Source organism: Cebus imitator, unplaced genomic scaffold (assembly GCF_001604975.1).
Source record: "Cebus imitator isolate Cc_AM_T3 unplaced genomic scaffold, Cebus_imitator-1.0 Scaffold6, whole genome shotgun sequence".
In the NCBI taxonomy this organism is placed as follows: Eukaryota; Metazoa; Chordata; class Mammalia; order Primates; family Cebidae; genus Cebus; species Cebus imitator.
Genome location: NW_016107321.1, coordinates 13177043 through 13195872, shown reverse-complemented (window position 1 = coordinate 13195872; position 18830 = coordinate 13177043). Strand labels below are relative to the sequence as shown.

General features: G+C 39.8%; 1 protein-coding gene across 1 annotated transcript in view; it reads left to right on the top strand.

Moving 5' to 3' along the window:
- Positions 1 to 18830, top strand: part of CCDC170 (coiled-coil domain containing 170) — a 119185-nt gene that overhangs the window by 90904 nt on the left and 9451 nt on the right. Inside the window, exons 8-9 of the mRNA XM_017539060.2 lie at positions 232 to 405; positions 3437 to 3679. Coding sequence (XP_017394549.1) covers positions 232 to 405; positions 3437 to 3679 — 417 coding nt within the window. The remainder of the gene's footprint in view (positions 1 to 231; positions 406 to 3436; positions 3680 to 18830) is intronic.

Genomic DNA, 18830 nt, shown 5'->3' with positions numbered 1-18830 from the left:
GAGAAATGCCAGATGTAGGTGATGGGGAGGAAGGCAGCAAATCACACTGCCATGTGTGTTCCTATGCAACAATTTTGCATGTTCTTCACATGTACCCCAAAACCTAAAATGCAATTAAAAAAAAAAAAAGAGAATTACCTGTAAGCCTGGAAGAAAGAGGAGGAGATTCTGTGAGATCACCCATTAACTTTGACTTTCATGTTTCATTTTCGTTTTTGTTCTTGGGTTTAGTATCTTAAATTTCTGGATCAGCTTTTGGAGAAAATGAAGTTGGACCAGATGGCTGCTGAACTTGGCTTTGACATGCGGCTGGATGTGGTTTTAGCTCGAACAGAGCAGCTGATTCGTCTTGAGAGCAATGCAGTGATCGAGAACAAGACCATTGCCCACAATTTGCAGAGAAAGGTAGGGGATATTGAAACTTGCTAGTATTGACAGAATAAATTTCTGAAAAACCCAAATATTGAAAAATAATGTACAACCACCATATTTACCAGTGTAGTTAGAAAGCATCTTATAAAAATATGTATCTAGAATTGGAGGCTCAACTTTAAGCCTGAAGAGTTGGTAAGTGTATCTGTCACCTAAAGTCAAGGTTGTGTTTCACTGTGTGTAATTGGGACCCACAATGACAGTGACTTAAGCAAGTAGAAGTGTTTTGTTTTTGTTTTTCCATCACACAAATTCCTGGAGACGGGAAGATCGGGGCTGGTGTGGCAACTCTCCTCTGTAAAGTCTTCAAGGAACCAGATCATTTCAGCTGGTTCACTTCCCATTCCTTGGGTGATTCTTATTCTTATGGTTCCAAATCGTGCCTGGAACCATTATACCTGTGTTCAAGGTAGAATAGAAGAAAGGAGTGAGAAAGAGGGCTACAAAAGAACAAGCAAGAGGTATCTTTTGAAAAAGGCACTCAGAATTTGCTACATGAAATTTTGTTTATATCTCACGGCCAGAATATGTTTTGGTGGCCAAACCTAGCAGCAAGGGAGGCTTGCAAATGTAGACTTTACTATGGGTAACCATTTATCTAGCTAGAAAAAATTCATAGTTTCTATTACTTTGGAAGAAGAGGAGAACTGGGGGAGCATTTAGCAGCCTCTGCATTTATAAGCTCAGTTGCACTAGAAATTCTAGTAGAGAGAGAAGGGCTTCCTTTTCCTAACCCAAAGGAAAAGTTAGAAGCAGTTTAGACTAAATCAATGAATGGATGGATGAAAGGGATAAAATATAATTATTAGTTACATAATTATTGGTATTGGAGAAAGAAATAGGAAAACACAGATGCATTCTTATAATAGTTCTTAGGAGAAAAATGCTGTGATACAATTCCAGTGTAGATGCTGAATAATGAGTCACATCTGGGCTCCCAATTTGGCTCCATCAAGCTGTGTGACCTTGGACAAATTATATACCTCTCTGTCTCTGTTTCCTCATATTTAAGATGGGGATGCTATATACCTCAAAGAGTTGTTAACTTTTAATAAATAACATTTTCAAACCCTTGGCTCACAGAAGATGCTCTATTCATGTTTGGCTTCTTCTCCACCACCATATCTTGAGAAACATTTTATAAAAGATAGCAGATGAACCCTATTACTGTTCCAGATATTAAATTAATCTACCATTCTTTCAAAAATTCTGCTCAGGTAATTGATTCTTTTTCTCAATATCCAACACCATTACTTCTTAATAATTATATAATCATTAAACTTACATCAAGTGCACAGAACTTGCCAGTGTAAAATTGCAATGGAGTGGAATTTTTCTTTTCTTTTTTTTTTTGAGACAGAGTTTCACTCTTGTTGCCCAGGCTGGAGTGCAATGGCTCAATCTCGGATCACTGCAACCTCTTCCTCCCAAGTTCAAGTGATTCTCCTGTCTCAATTTCTTGAGCAGCTGGGATTATAGGAACCTGCCACCAGGCCTGACTAATTTTTGTATTTTTAGTAGAGACAGGGTTTCACTATTTTGGCCAGGCTGGTCTCAAACTCCTGACCTCAGGTGATCCACCTTCCTTGGCTTCCCAAAGTGCTGCAATTACAGGCGTGAGCCACCGTTCCTGACCTGGAGTAGAATTTGACATGAAGAAGCTTAAGAAAGGGAATTTGGTTAGAGAAATATTAAAAAGGCCTTGTTCAAAAGTGATCTAGGTAGGGACACAGCTGTCACTGTTAGGCAGGATACTCAAAGCAGCATTTCAGTAAGTCCACCTTCTACTACTTTATAAGTGCAGAGTAGATAATTAGGGGAATTTGATGGTCTTCAGCTTGAACACTTGATAATTCCACATGATTCTGATTCTGATGTTTGTTGTAGATGACAAAGGTTTCTGTACTTAATATTCCATCCACTAATTGTGACATGTGGCACCCAGGAAGATTCTTTCCCTTCTGGAGCCCATAGTCACTTTCTTAAATATCACTCTAATTTCCTTTTTTTAAGTTTGATTACCAATGATAAATGATGTTTGAGGACCTGTCCTCTGCTTAGTTTGTGGATCTTACAGGCAAGGCATATAACAAAGACCAAGAAACCTTTCTACAGCCCCTTTTATTCCTAAGATTTTATATGTATAAGCAAAGCTTTCTTAAAAATCTCCTTGATATACCTTACTTTAAAAATATATCAACTCTCAGCTGGGGCCGGTGGCTTACGCCTGTAATCCCAGCACTTTTGGAGGCTGAGGCGGGTGGATCTTTTGAACCCAAGAGTTCCTCACCAGCCTGGGCAACACGGTGAAACCCTGTCTTTACAAAAGATACAAAAATTAGCTGGGTGTGGTGGCACGCACCTGTAGTCCCAGCTACTTGGGAGGCTGAGAGGTGGAAGGATTGCTTGAGCCTGGGAGGTAGAGCCCGCAGTGAGCTATGATCATGTCATTACACCCCAGTCTGCACAACAGAATAAGACGCTATCTAAAAAAAAGGTTGATGTATATATCAGCTCTCATGTCGGGGTCCAACTACTCCAGTTCTAAAGGACTGAAATGAGCCAGTCTAGGTTTGTGGTACACACTTGCATTGTATCTTATTTCAGAAAACGCCAGTTCAGGTACTGTGGCCGTTAGATGTTGGACAGGACTTTGTCTCTCTGATTATATTCTGCTTTTGATAAACCCATCTGAGGAGTTTTTTAAAAGCAATTTACATTTTTATGATGATGCACATAATGTTAGCATCAGATGTGGAGAGCCGACACCTCCACACATTTTCTCGGTCTCTTTTGTCTGAGATTTTAGCTATGCAATTAATTCTTGGAAAGGGTATGAATAAAAAATGCAATCAGGAAAAGGAATCCAATGACCTTTTTTGATGGTTTACAAATTAGTCTTATTGAAGTGTAGATAAAGATCAACATTATCTGGGTAACTCATTTATATTTACTATTGTTCCATTATTAAAAAAAAAAAAAATCCCTGCTGGCATCAAACCAGCTAAAGACACAGAAAGAAAGACTGGAGAGCAAAGAACTACACATGAGCCTCCTCCGGCAGAAAATCGCACAGCTGGAGGAGGAGCGGCAGGCACGCACGGCCTTGGTGGTTGAGAGAGACAGCGCGCATGTCACCATCAGGAACTTGCAGAAGAAGGTGGAGAGGATGCAGACGGAGCTGAGCACGTGTCGAGACTTGAACACTGAGCTCAAAACCAAACTGGCTGACACCAATGAACTGAAGGCAAGTGCTCGGCTCCATTTCCTTGTTGCTTTTTGCTGGTTACTGTCAATGTTTATGCAAAGGAATGACAGCCTTATCAGGACACACCAGAAAAAGAAAGATGAAAACTTCCTCTGATTTTCTAGAGTTGTGGGAAAAATGCCAAAATGACACAAATCAGAGTACATATCCATTTAGTGTCTCTTCAATATCTGAAGTGAAGTCATCACTGGGTGAAAAGTCAGTCAAAAAGCAATGTTTTATTTATTTATTTATTTATTTATTTAGAGGCAGAGTTTTACTCTTCTCGCCCAGGCTGGAGTGCAATGGTGCGATCTTGGCTCACTGCAACCTCTGCCTCCCAGGCTCAAGAGATTCTGCTGCCTCAGCCTCCCTAACAGCTGGGATTATAGGCACATGCCACAATGCCTGACTAACTTGCTATTTTTAGTAGAGACGGAGTTCTTCCATGTTGGTCAGGCTGGTCTTGAACTCCCAACCTCAGGTGATCTGCCTGCCTCAGTCTCCCAAAGTGCTGGGATTACAGGCACGAGCTACTGCACCTGGCCAAAAAGTGGTGAAGTTTTAAGTACAGGAAAGAAACACATTTCTCCAAAGTGTAGATGACTGCTATTAAGGATGAGGCAGGGATTTATCACATTGGAATTCGCTTAGGAAGAAATAAGAAAACAGGCACAACTCTTTGCTGAGAAGAGCCAGGCAGGCAAGGGTGTTTATGTTGTGCTTTGTAGGACATGTCATTACCAAGTCCAGCGGAGAGGGTCAACAGACTGGGAGAATAGTTCCTTGTATTCAAGGTGTTCAACTTCTGACAAAGGCAAAACAAAAAGAAATGAAAACTTACAAGAATGTAATCAAAAGATTTATGTGTCATGCATGTGTGTCAATGGCAATAATATGTAACTTAATATGCACACATCCTCCCCAGCAGGTGTGCAAATCACAAGTATAATGGACAATAACGTCCTGGCTTTTTGCAGACAGTGCTCTGAAACTGCTTTTTGGAAGGTTTCTGAATCTGGAAACAGACATGCAGGGAAAAAGAATTTGGAATGAAGCCAGCCCTTGAACATGTGTTGTGGGGACAATGTTTTAGAAAATGTTTTCTACTGTATTTTCCCTCCTGAGTAATTTGCTTTTCCTTGCTGAAGTTCTGCCATTGGGACAAAATGACCAAGTTGAAGCATGCTTCCCTGGAGAAGTGGAGAACAAGCACCCATCAGAGAAGGGGACATGCTAGAATACAAGGAAACAGGGAAGCAAGGGGAAGCATCTGAGGTAGTGCCATGGGTGGGGAGGAAATATCAGAGGTAAGTCCCCTCAACAGTCCCTTTACAGCTTGAGACTGACCTTTGGGGGGATTTGGGGTGGGGTGGGATAGCATCAGGTGCTCCATCCCTGACTGGAAGGGGCTGCAAAAGATGATGAATCTGGGGGCCTAGTTTGCACCCCGATTCCCTGGAGCCTGGAGTTTCATTTTCACTAGTGAGGGATATGGATGACAGCTGAAGACACATGCTGGTGAGCTCATTATAGGAGGAGATGGGGGTGTTCCCTTCAACTGAGGGACAAAGTGATCCTCCATCGAAGGCCCTGGGGTAATCACCTAGGCTATGGCACAATAGCAGCTACAGCCAAGCCTTGAATTAGCCAAGACCAGTGATGGGAACTTGACTCTGGTGAGTGACCCTCACAAACTCCGTGAGTCAAATAATAGATACAGGAGAGATTCAAGGGCAGTATGAGGGCCTGAATCACTTCTAATATCACAAGGACTTTCCTCCACTTAGTGATCATCTCAGAAAGAAGAAGGGAGAGAAGAATCCCCTAAAGATGGCATTGCATGAACAAAAACAAATTTTAAACCCAAAGAGCTGCAGTTAGTTACAAGTGCCATCTGCTTGAACCATTTGGAGTGATGGTGGTGGGGAGTTTGTTTTTTATATCCAAAGGATTATACAGATTATCCCAAAGTTAATATGGCTGGGACACTGCATCAGGTGCTCCTGATTGTAGGTTGTGCAGGTGTTCATCCCTGGGCCCCTCTGACATCCTTGCTTATAAGGATACAGGAGTATTACTTTGTTAGAGAGAATAAAGGGCCTTTGAACACTTCCAAAGAAGCCAGAAGAAAAGTTAAAAAAAAAAAAAAGAAAACTAGTGGTAAGACAGCTAATAGTGGGAGAATGTAATTCAACAAAATAGGAAAAGAAACCTCACCATTATAGCCAACGTGTGATGCAGACCTTTGAAAAGGAAACAAAACTCTGGGCCTCAGAGAACAATAAGGAGAATTTGCAGACCTGATCTAACACTTTTGAAGAATTTCTCTTACCCATAGGGAGATGGTTTCATGTAATAAGGATATGGTTAATTCAGAGGTGTACAGCGTTTCACAAACTCAGACTAAAAAATCAGTCTCCTGCCTTTGCCAAGACTTTATAAATGTAGATTACTTCCCAGTGCTGTCATGATATTTGGTACAACATTGCTTCTGATTAAACAACAGTTGGTTGTAGTAGAGGATGAGGATGGGTGACAACGCAATAATAGGTGAATAGGAGGTCTGGTTGGCTGCTGATGACACCTTGACAGTGTCTGGCGGGTAGGGGGTGGTGGAAGAAGCTGAGCAGTGGACAGGGGCCGGATCACATGGAGCCTTATGTGTCACGCTAAGATGTTTGGACTTATCCTCTGGATCCTGTGAAGTCATTGAAAGATAACATTGTCAGGAAAAGGACTGAGAAGAAACAGAGAGAGACAGGGAGAGAGCAGAATGAGGCTGTGGTCAACTGTATCAAGTGCAGCAGGGACATAATGATGAAGGGGTATCCACTGCACTTGGCTTTGGAAAATCTGTGATTCAGGCATGTACAGATCATGGTGGTAGTGGGTGAGGGTTTTGAGAATAAGCTAAATTTCAGGGATGAAAGAGAAATGAAAACAGAGACAGTGCAATACCCTTCTGGGATACTTGGATGAAAAGAAGAGAGTTGGGAAAGTAAACAAAGTTGGCTTGTGTGTTTACTTGGTGGCTTTATTTTGCATAGACAGAGCCACATTCTTTTACAGATAAGATATAGGAAAGGTGGCCAGGCACAGTGGCTCATGCCTGTAATCCCAGTACCTTGGGAAGCTGAGGTGGGTGGATCACTTGAGGTCAGGAGTTCGAGACCAGCCTAGCCAATATGGTGAAACCCTGTCTCTACTAAAAATACAAAAATAGCTGGACGTGGTAGTGTGCACCTGTAGTCCCAGCTACTCGGGAGGCTGAAGCAGGAGAATCACTTGAACCCAGGAGGTAGAGGTTGCCGTGAGTGGAGATTGTACCACTATACTCCAGCCTGGGCGACAGAGTGACACTGTCTCAGAAAAAAAAAATATATATAGGAAAGGCATAGGAGAGACGTGGTTAGACTAACTCAAGAATTACTCAGGCCCCTACCTATGTCAAAGGAATGTTAAGTCTGCCTTCCAGCGGAGAATAGCAATCTATTGCTAACTTGCTAACACAGTAAATGCCAACTTCATGCATTAATGAGATATCAAATACAGAATAGATTTTTATTTTGTATTTGATACACATCCCAAATATCAGACTTCTGATATCAGTGTCCAAGACAGACTACTGATAGTAACTATCCACCATTGTACATTGGCTAAGCTGGTCCCTGTATTAATTTCACTATCATAAAGTAATATTTCTAGACATTAGCAAAAACAGCTTTACTTTATTAATGTCTTAGGGCTACCCAATTGCCACAAAGCAGGTGGCTTAATACTCAATACTGCTAACAGTCATTGGTTTATAGCTGCATAATTTCAACCTCTGCCTCCCCTTCACATCACCTCCCCTGTGTGTCTCTCCTTTTCTATCTCTTATAAGGACATCCATTGTTGGAGTTAGGACCCATCCTAATTTGAAATTATCTCATCATGAGACTCTTAATCATTACCTGCAAAGGCCCTTAGCTAAATAAGGTCCCATTCTGAGGTTCTGGGTGGATGCAGCTTTTGGGAAGGCACTATTCACCCCACTACACTTATTAAATTAACAATTTTACCGCTCTTTTAGGGACAAATAAAATAATTTGAATTGTATTTCTATGTTTTATTAAATGAGAAATATTTACAAGTCATAAAGTTTATTTTTAAAGTATATAATTTAATGGTTTTTAGTATATTGACAAGGTTGTTCAAACATTACCACTATCTAATTCTAGGACTTTCTAACACTCCTCCCACATTCTGCCCCAGAATCCTACACCCATCCACAGCCATTCTTCATTTATCCTTTCTTCAACCTCTGGTAACCAGTAATCTTTCTGTCTTTATTAATTTGTCCATTCTATAAATTATATATAAATGGAATCATATTATGTGATTTTTTTCTGTTTTCCTGCTGCTGATAAAGACATATCTGAGACTGGGCAATTTCCAAAAGAAAGAGGTTTAATGGACTTCCAGTTCCACATGGCTGGGGAGGCCTCACAATCATGAAGATGAAAGGCACTTCTTACATGGCGGCGGCAAGAGAGAATGAGAGCCAAGTGACAGGGGTTTTCCCTTATAAAACCATCAGATCTCTTGAGACTTACTCACTATCATGAGAAAAGCATGAGGAGGACACCACCATGATTCAATTATCTCCCACTATGTCCCTCCCACAACATATGGAAATTATGGGCACTACAATTCAAGATGATATTTGGGTGGTGACACAGCCAAACCATATCATTTCTTCTACTTCGCATGAGTATACTTAGTGTTTTTAAGGTTCATCTCATGTTGTATCATGGATCAGTATTTCATTCCTGTATTAGGGTCCTCCAGAGAAACAGAAGCATTAGGAGGTGTATGTGTGTGTATGTGTGTGTATGTGTGTTTGTGTGTATATACAGACAGATATATGTAGATATAAATATATAATATAAATATCTACATCTATCCATCAATCATCTATCAATCATCTATCCATCTATCAATCATCTATCTATCCATCTATCAATCATCTATCTATCAATCATCTATCTATCTATCTATCTATCTATCTATCTATCTATCTATCTATCTAGAGAGATTTACTTTAAAGAATTGGCTCACACAATGATGGAGACTAGCAGGATGGGCTGACAGACTGGAGACCTAGGTAGAGCGTAGAGCTGATGCTGTAGTAAAAGTCTGAAGGCTGGCAGATTTTCCTTGTGTTCAGGGAAGCTCACTGTCTTGTTCTGCTTATGCCTTCAACTGACTGGATGAAGCTTACCCACATTATGGAGGGCACTCTGTTTTATGCAAAGTCTACCCATGTAAATACTTGACCAAATATCTGGGCCTCATTGCCCAGCCAAATTGACACATAAAGTTAACCATCGTAATTCCTTTTTATGGATGAGGAATATTTCGTTGTATGGATATTCCACATTTTGATTGTCCATTCAGTATTTGATGAACATTTAGATTGTTTCCACTTTTGGCTATTCTGAACAAGGCTGCTATGAACACTTGGGTGAAAGCTTTCTCTATGTCTCTTTCAAAACCATGATTGAAGACCTCGATGCCTTGGTTATACACATCTTCTGTTTTAAGACCCATGCTGTAAATTTACTCCTGAATTCTACACCAAGAAAAAGTAGACCTTTCCAGATAAACCATTAAATTTTAATTTGGCAGGCAAACAAGTATTATAGAAATCCTTTTTGAAAGAAATATGTTGTTTCATGCATTCCTCTACCTATGTTGAGTTAAAATAATTTATTATAATATTACTTACATATGTACCAACTAAAGCTATATAGAAATTTCTTAATCTTATTATATTTCTTAATGTTATAAAATCCATATCAGTTTAGAAATCAAAACAAAGGATAAAAGTAGAATTTTTAAAATTAGGGATATTAATTCAATGCTATAGATAATGTCATTTTACTAAAATCACCATTGATATGGTTTGGCTCTGTGTCCCCACCTAAATATCATCTCGAATTGTAATCCTCAAGTGTTGAGGGAGGGAGATGATTGGATCATGGGAGCACTTTCCCCTATGCTGTTCTCATGATAGTGAGTTCTCATGAGATCTGTTGGTTTTATAAGTGTTTGACAGCTCCTCCTTCACATGCTCTTATTCTTGCCTGCTGCCATGTAAGACATGCCTACTTCCCCTTCCACCATGATTGTCAGTTTCCTGAGGTCTGACCAGTGATGCAGAACTGATAGTCAATTAAACTTATTTCCTTTATAAAGTTACCCAGTCTTGGGTATTTCTTTATAGCACGTGAAAATGGACTAATACCACCATTAATAAGAATGTGTGGTACCAACTGCTCATGACGCAAGTTCTTTTGAGTTTGGCATGTCTAAAGTTTATTTTCCCTAAGGGTATAGGAGTTATTATACTATGTGTTTTATTTTAATACTGCAGATACTTTATTTGTACCTATGCCATGACACAGTTTGGCCTTCACTCTGCATGAACACATTATTTATGTATTAACTCTGCCTTTACTATTTTCTCATTAGCCCAGGATAACTACTCATTGGCACAAACATAGCCTTATACACAAATGCAAATGTAAGTACTGAAATCATGTGGCAGAATGGCAGAGGATGAAGAAAGTGCTTTGTGTAATTCATATCATGCTAGATGCTTCATGGTCTGCATCAGTTATTAGTTTCAGCTCAATACATTGAGACACCCAGAATATCAGTGGCTTAGGGAGGCGAGGCATTTATTCCCATCTCACTGGAAAGAAGCATGGAAGTATACCCTGACAACCTCAGTTTTCAACCTTCTGCTTCAGTATCCTAGCAATATAGTCCTCACTGCCATCTTCTAGTCCAAGCTAGCTGCTGGGGCTCCAGCTTCATTCTAGTCATCTGGAAGGAGGCACGGTGGAAGGACACCCTGTGTGCTGCTTTCCAGGAATGATACAACACTTCTTATGTTTCCATTGGCCAGAGCTTAGTCCCTGGACCTCATCTAAGTGAAGTCTGTCTGAGAAATGTCTTCATTCTGTGTAGTAAGAAAGGAAGAACAACTATTTGGTGGAGAGCCATCAGCTATCATCCTGTATCATGTGGCCCAAACTCAGTAGGAAGCTGTGGCCAAATATCAGCAATCAGACAACCGAAAATTAGTGGAAAGCTCATTATCTTCATTGTACTCTTTCAAGGCAACACCAAAAGGGATTAACATTCTTCAGCCACCTGTGAAATTCTCTCCCACTTTTTAACTCTCTTTATATCTCCCACACAAGACAGCCCCTCCCCACATTCCTTCCCCACTGCGGAACTTTCTCTAACCCAATGAGTGTAGCCTTTCTGAATTTTTTTCCCCCTGACCTCCCGTTTCAGACTCAGCTCTGATGATGTAGATTCACTGGATTTCTGGGACTGCTTTTAGCTCTTCCCACTTCTGAATGTGTACAGCAAGCAGATCTCCAGTAAGAGGCATGCTCCTGGGGTCAGATAGTGAAGGAGTGGAGGGGTATGTCCTTAGTAGGAGCTAAGAAAGGTGTGTTGGTTAACGGCTACAAAATTACAGCTGGATTGGAGGAATATGTTTTAGTGTTCTATAACACTATAGGATGACTATAGCTAACAATAATTTATTGTATATCTTCAAATAGCTAGAAAAGAGGATTTTGAATGTTTCCAACACAAAAAATGGTAAATGTTTTGAGGTGATAGATAATGCTAATTACTCTGGTTTCGACATGTTTTCCTGTGGTGGGGAAGGAGGGGAAGTGAGCCCAGACTCCAAAGCTGAGCATTCATCTTTGATTTCTGCTACATTTCTACTTAGTCACACCCTTTTCTTCCTTTTATTTTTAGTTGACACATAATAGCTGTACATATTGTTGGGATACAGAGTGATATTTTGATGCATGTATACAATGTGTAATGAACAAATCAAGGTAACTAGTGTATCCATCATCTCAAATATTTATCATTTATTTTAGTTGGAAACATTCTAAATCTTCTAGTTATTGGAGAATATACAATAAATTGTTAACAGAATCACCCTATAGTGCTTTAGAACACTAAAACTTATTCCTTCTATCCAGCTGTAATTCTGTATCCATTAACCAACCTTTTCCTTTGCCCTTTCCTGATCCTTCCCAGCCTCTAATAACCACAGTTCTACTCTCTGCATCTATGCACTCAACTTTTTCAGCTTTTGCATGTAAGTGAGGATATGTGGTATTTCTCTTTCTGTGCCTGGCTTATTTCACTTTGCATAATGCCCTCTAGACATATCCATGTTGCTGTGAATAACAAGATTTCATTCTTTATTATGGTAGAATACTACTGATGTATAGATTGATGATGCCTCAAGCCTGTGTTTGCCTCAGCTCTATTAAGTGGTTGGAACATTGCCTATTCCAAATGGGAAATGTCTCAAAAGGGATATTCTGGCAGTGTGGGAGGCTAGCTAGAATTCATGCCTAGGAGATGTATGGAACATACCTCCTACAGTGTGGTCCTGCTGAACAGATGCCATTGTGATTTGGCATTTCCTTTGGTCAAGTTAAAGAGCTGTCTCCCTGTTTGGCTCTGGCTGTCCTCAGAGGTATTTTTTCCCTTAAGGCACTCATGATGCTTTCTGTGGGTTGAGGCAGGAACTGGCCTCTTATCATGGAATTTAAGATGTTGGGGAAGTTGGTTGTTCACCCTGATCTTACTTTTTCCATTGTAGAAATCATGAGCCTGGGGAGGTTTTCTGCACCTGTGGTGATGGTAAGATTGTGGGGAGGGGAATCGTGGCTATGGAAGTCTGATTCTCTTACTCTATGCTTAGAGTTTTTTCACTTCTCTGTGGCTGCAGCAACTGTCTCATCCTTATATTTGAGTTCTGGGCTATTGCTGATGATAACCTTGATGCTATATATTTGTTTTTGTGTATCTCAGGGTTCGGGGGGAACACTGCAACCAGTTTGCTTCTATGCCACCATTTTTTTTTTTTTTTTTGAGACAGAGACTCACTCTGTTGCCCAGGCTGGAGTGCAGTGGTGCAATCTTGGCTCACTGCAACCTCCGCCCCCTGGGTTCAAGCAATTCTCCTGCCTCAGCTTCCCAAGTCGCTGGGATTACAGGTACGTGCCATCATGCCTGGTTAACTTTTGTATTTTTAGTAGAGATGGGGTTTTGGCATTTTGGTCAGGCTGGTCTCAAACTCCTGCCCTCAGGTGATCCATTTACCTCTGCCTACCAAGGTGCTGGGATTACAGGCATGAGCCACGGCTCCCAGCCTATGCTACCATTTTAAAACCAAAAATCTTTCTACCTTTATGAGGTAGGCATTTATTGCTATAAACTTTTCTCTTAGTACTGCTTTTGCTGTATTTCATGGGTTTTAGTATGTTGTGCTTCTATTTCTGTTTCAAGAAATTTTTGGATTTCCTTCTTAATTTCTTCCATGACCCCATTGGTCACTCAGGTGCCTGTTGTTTAATTTCCCTGTATTTGTACAATTTCCAAAGTTTCTCTTGTGATTGATTTCTAGTTTTAGTCCACTGTGGTCTAAAAAGATACTTGACATAATTTACGTTTAAAAACTTTGTTGAGACTTGTTTTGTGGTCTAACGTATGGTCTATCCTGGAGAATGCTCCATGTGCTGATGAGAAGAGCATGTATTCTGCAGTGGCTGAATGAAATATTCTGTATACGTCTATTAGGTCAAATTGTTCCATAGTATAGTTTATGTCCAAGCCTTCTTTGCTGATTTTCTGTCTACAGGATCTGTCCAATGCTGAGTGTGAGGTGTTGAAGTCCTCAACTATTGTTATAATGGAATTTATCTCTTGTTATGTCTAACAATATTTGCTTTATGTATCTGGGTGTGTTGGATACATATATATTTACAACTGTTATATCTTCTTGTTGAATTGATCTTTTAATCATTATATAATCACTGTTTTTGGTCTTTTTCTTACTTAAAATTCAGCTTGTTTTCTATAAGTATAGCTAGTCCTGCTTGATTTTGGCTTTTGTTTGCTTAAAATACCTTTTTCCATCTCTTCACATTTAGTCTACGTATGTCTTTACAGGTGAGGTGAATTTCTTATAGGCAACATGTAGCTGAGTTAAAAAAAAATTTAGCCACTCATTGGAGAGCTTAGACCATTTACATTCAATGTTATTACTGATAAGTAACAACTTGTTATTGCCGTTCTAGAGTTTGTTTGTGATGGCATCAGCAGAGCAGGCACTTGAGACAGAAAAATGCCACCCACTAAGTGTGGGTCTACAGGGGTTGACCTTGGAGATAAATGTATTTTCAGGCTATAGTTTTTAATTGAGGAATTTAAACCATTTACATTCAAGGTTGTTATTCATAGCTGAGGACTTACTCCTTTCATTTTGGTAATTGTTTTCTGGTTGTTTTATGTATCATTTGTTCTTTCTTTCCTCTCTTACTGTTTATCTTCACAGCTTGCAGTTTGGTGATTTCTGTAGTGATAACATTTGATTCCTTTCTCTTTCCCATTTGTGTATCTGTGTTAGTAGTGAGTTTTAACTTTCATGTGTTCTCATTCTGGTAAACATCATCTTTTTGCTTCTAGATATAGGACTCTTAAACATTTCTTCTTGGGCTTGTCTAGTGTTGATGAGTTCCCTCAGTTTTTGCTTGCCTGGGAAAAACTTATTTCTCTTTCTTTTTTGAAGAATAACTTTGTTGGCTGTGTATTGTTGACCGGCATTTTTTTTTCATTTTCACTTTGAATCCCATTATCTCCTAACCCATAAGGTTTCTTTTGGGAAATCCACTGTTAATCTGATGGAAGTTCACTTATATGTGACTTTATGCTTTTCTTTTGCTGTTTTTAGAATTCTCTTTTTGTCTTTGACTTTTGACTTTAGACTATAATGTATCTGAGAGAGGACTTTTTTGGGTAGAACCTATTTGGGGATCTTTGAGCTTCCTGTATCTGTCTGACCATATCTCTCACAAGATTTGAGACATTTTCAACTAGCATTTCGTTAAATAGGTTTTTAATGCCCTTTCTGTCTCCTTTCCTTCTGTATCATCCAATATTGCAAATCGTTCACTTAATGGTGTCTCTATGCCACATAGACTTTCTTCATTATTTTTTCCTTTTTTGACTGGGTTATTTTAAGAGACCTGTTTTCAGGTTTAGAAATTATTTCTTCTGCATGATCTAGTCTACTGTTGAAGCTCTCAATAATGTTTTTAATTTTATTAATTGAATTCTTCAGTTGCAAGATTTAACCATGGTTTCTTTATATCTATGTCTTCACTGACTTTCTTATTCAGATCATAATTTTTTTCTTATTTCATTGAATTATCTATCTGTGTTCCCTTTTATTTTGTGGAGTTTCCCTAAGACCATTATTTAAATTCTTTGTCAAGCATTTCATAGAGGTCCTTTTTTTTGGGATTTGTTACTGAAGATTTATTGTGTTCTTGTAGAGGTGTACTTGCTTTTTTCATGTGTCTTGTGCCCCTATGTTTGTACCTGTACATTTGTTGAAACAAGCACTTCTTCCAATTTTATAGAGCCACTTTTGTAGGGAAAGAATTTTTCCTGTAGATATGACCTATATTGTTGATTAGGCAGGGTGTTTTGGCTTTCATTCTGGGATGGTACTGTTGTGTAGTCTCTGTATGATTTCTTTAGCTGCAATCAATGTTAGCAGCATCTGTGAGTACTTCAGTGGCCTAGGGTGTGGTGTGTTGTAGAGGGTGTGGTGTGTTGTAGAGGCTGTGGTGTGGCTTTGCTAGGGATGGAGATGCTTGGCAGGCTGGTCCTTGGACCTCGGGTGACACATGCAGGGATGAGGGGATCCCACCACCGGAAGTGGGGCATGGATCGCCAGTGGTTATGGTAGAAGGCCATGAGTAGGTGGCTGTCAGGCTCTGGGGAACATGCACTTTGGGTCTCAGGAAGTGAGTTTGGCTCGGCATAAATTTCCTCTTGGGTATAATGAGGTCACCTAGACTCCACGCAGCTCCTCCTACTGGGCTTGTGCCCTGTAAGGGCTGTGGTCTCCTGTTGTTAAGTTTGCAGGTGTCTATGGTGTGCATATGGTCTGCTAGGGAATTTCCCACTTACCTTTTTCCTGTAATGGGAAGTCTCTCTTGGCTCCATGAGGATCCTGGCTGACTGCTTTGCTTTCCTTTCTATGCTGCCCTCCTGAGTTTTTGCATCTCAGAAGGTCTTTGCCACTTGCTTGCTGAATTCCAGTGTTCCTCCCTAGACACTCTATGTGAGATGTGGTTATCTATTTGTTGTTTTGGTCCTTCTTTGTGGTGGAGATGAGTGTTGGTTGCCTTTAGTCAGCCATCTTGATGATGTTTCCTACTTAGTTAAATTTTTGTGTCCTCTTCAAAGAGGGACACAGCATCTATTTGGGCCATCAAAAGACTCTCCCACTTTGCTGCCCTATCCCATCCAGAGAGCCTGTGCTCATTTCCTGGCTCCTACTGGGTGGTGTTTTCAATGCAGCTTCCTGAAACCTTCCAGCTGGAGAATGTAGATCCTCTCAGGGAGCCAACACATCACATTTTTAAATTTAATCATCTTCCCTTTTTGGGCCTTTGGCCCTTATAACATGAGAGAATTTTTCATTGGATTTTGAAATTCTTTTTTTTAAGGAAGCAGACAGTAGATACAGTGTTTATGACAACAAAACACATTTGGGACCTTCTCTGCCCTTGCTAGAGTCTGAATAGCACTTCAGTCTTGTTTATAACCAGTTCTGTCCCACTGGATGAAAATTAGGGGCAGTTTCTTGCTGAACTCTGAGCTGGGTCTCAGAAGTTCCCTTAGGAAGATTAAGAAACCAGCTCAGTCCCACTCCACTCTCAGGAATCTGCTGTTGGGTTTGAGGCTTTCTTCACCACTGTTGACTCCCTGTTCTGTGCTGGTGGCCTGGCTCAGAGCTCCATTACTTGTTCTTGCTTCTGGGAACAAAGATTCAGGCAGCCCTGAGGATTCTGATAAAGTCTCATATTTTTCAGAGATTCTTGGCAACAAATTCTTCTCATTAGGACTTGATTCATGAGCTTCTAGACCTCCAAGCTGTGTTCTATCACCTTTGGTAGATAGCCCACTGTAAATGTTTTCCCAATCTGAGCGGACAGGATGAATGTATCCCTTTTTTTTATAAATAAGAAGTTTAAAATTCAACATACCAATCCCAGCAATTTACCATTTGCCACATATTGTCTTTGTAGCAGTGACTTAGTTTGTATGTGAAGGGAATCTCTTTGTTTTAAAGGAAGATCATTTTGTTTTAAAAATTGATATTTAATCAATTTAACATCCCCATTTTGTAAAATGTTTGGTAGACTACAGAATATTTTATTTTGAGCAGTATGTTTATTTATAACTTATAAATACATATACATTTGTAACATAGGTACATATACATATATATTAAAAAACTTCTACTAGTAGGATCCATGATCAATATATTCCCTTTCCCAACATCTTGTTTTGAAAATATTCAATTGTTTTGAAAAATTTCTTATCTGTAGAAAATGGCAGGAATAGTGTAATGGACACTCTTTTACCCTTCACATAGATTGTTAATATTTTACTGATTACTATATTTTGCCTGGAGAGAGGGAGATAGATGTTTTATTTTTTCCAAAGCCTGTGAAAATAAATAGGAAACATCATGACACTTCACCCCCAAATATTTTCCTACATATCACTTATGAACAGGGCGTTCTTCGACATGACCACAATACAATCAGCACATGTTGACATTAACATGGAGACGATACCCTGATATATTGGCATCTACTATGAAGTTTATAATCCAATAAGGGTTTTGATAACTTGGGATCCATCAATGGTCTGCAAGGTCTGCCCCTGTAGACCTGCACTTAAAGGGTGACATTGCCCTGTCTCAGGTGCCTGCTCTACTGGTGACATTTTTCATTGGCTCCATTGCTCACTTAGAATTTTTTTCCCCAGCTGTTGACATTTTATTTTCTGCATATCTCTGAAGCTGCAGCAGTTGTTCTTATGCCTTTTTGATTATAAGTTTCATAGAAGCTGTCAGTTTCCAAAGGATTTCATCTCCTTTGGATGGAGCCAGGTCAATAGCTACAAACCTATCTGAGAATGTCTGCCATCGATCTCCTCTCTGTCTAGAAAGGTATCTTAGTCTATGAAGGGTACTATAACAAAATACCACAAACAGTGTGGCTTATAAACAACAAAAATTTCTTACAGTTCTAGAGGCTGGGAAGTGAAAAATCAAGGTGCCAGCAGATTTGATGTCTGATGAGAGCATGTTTCCTTGTTCATAGATGATGCCTTCTGGCTGTGTTTTCACATGGTGGAAGGGGTGAGGCAGCTCCCTGGGGCTTCTTCTATAAGAGCACTAATCCCATTCATGATGGCTCTGCCTTCATAATCTAATCACTGTCCAGAGGTCCCATTTCTTAATATCATTACTGTGGGGGTTAGAATTTCAACATATGAATTTAGGAGGACACAAACATTCAGATGATAGTAAAATAAACTTTGTGTCTTAATAAGTTGTATGGGTTATAGTAGGTAAAAACTGGTTTCTAGTTTATGAGTTCAGCAGGTATTTGACACAGGATTCCTCAATTTAGTGAAGTCACACAAAATGGTATAAATCTGATTTTTTTATCTGGACATCTATATCCCAAGCAGTCACATCTCCTCTAGATCATGTCCTAATCTTACAACAGTTGCTCTCATTCCTCAGACTTTCCAGTGGGATAGTGAGAGCCTTCAGAGTGTAGAACAGGCGTACTTGTGCCATGATTCAGATACTCAGCCACAATAAAGATGTACTCTAAGCCCAACCGTAGGGAGAGATTTCAATCTTTGATTGTAGTCTCCAAATGTTATCAGTGTAAGTCACAGTCATCTAAAGCCCTTCAGCAATACAAAATCAGGAGTTCAGCAACTAAATGGGAGTTGCCAGTTTTATATCATCAGTAAAAAAATACAGAGATTTCATTCATCAGAGGCAGTAACATTCTCATCCCTCTTTCTGTCTTGTTCACTGCTGCACTACACCAATGCTGTCTCACAGTTCCCTCTGGCGTGATTCTAGGTTTCTTCAAGAAGGCTTTCCTGCAGCCTAGTTAGCATAGACTTTCTCCTCTCCTCTCCTCCCCTCCCCTCCCCTCTCCTC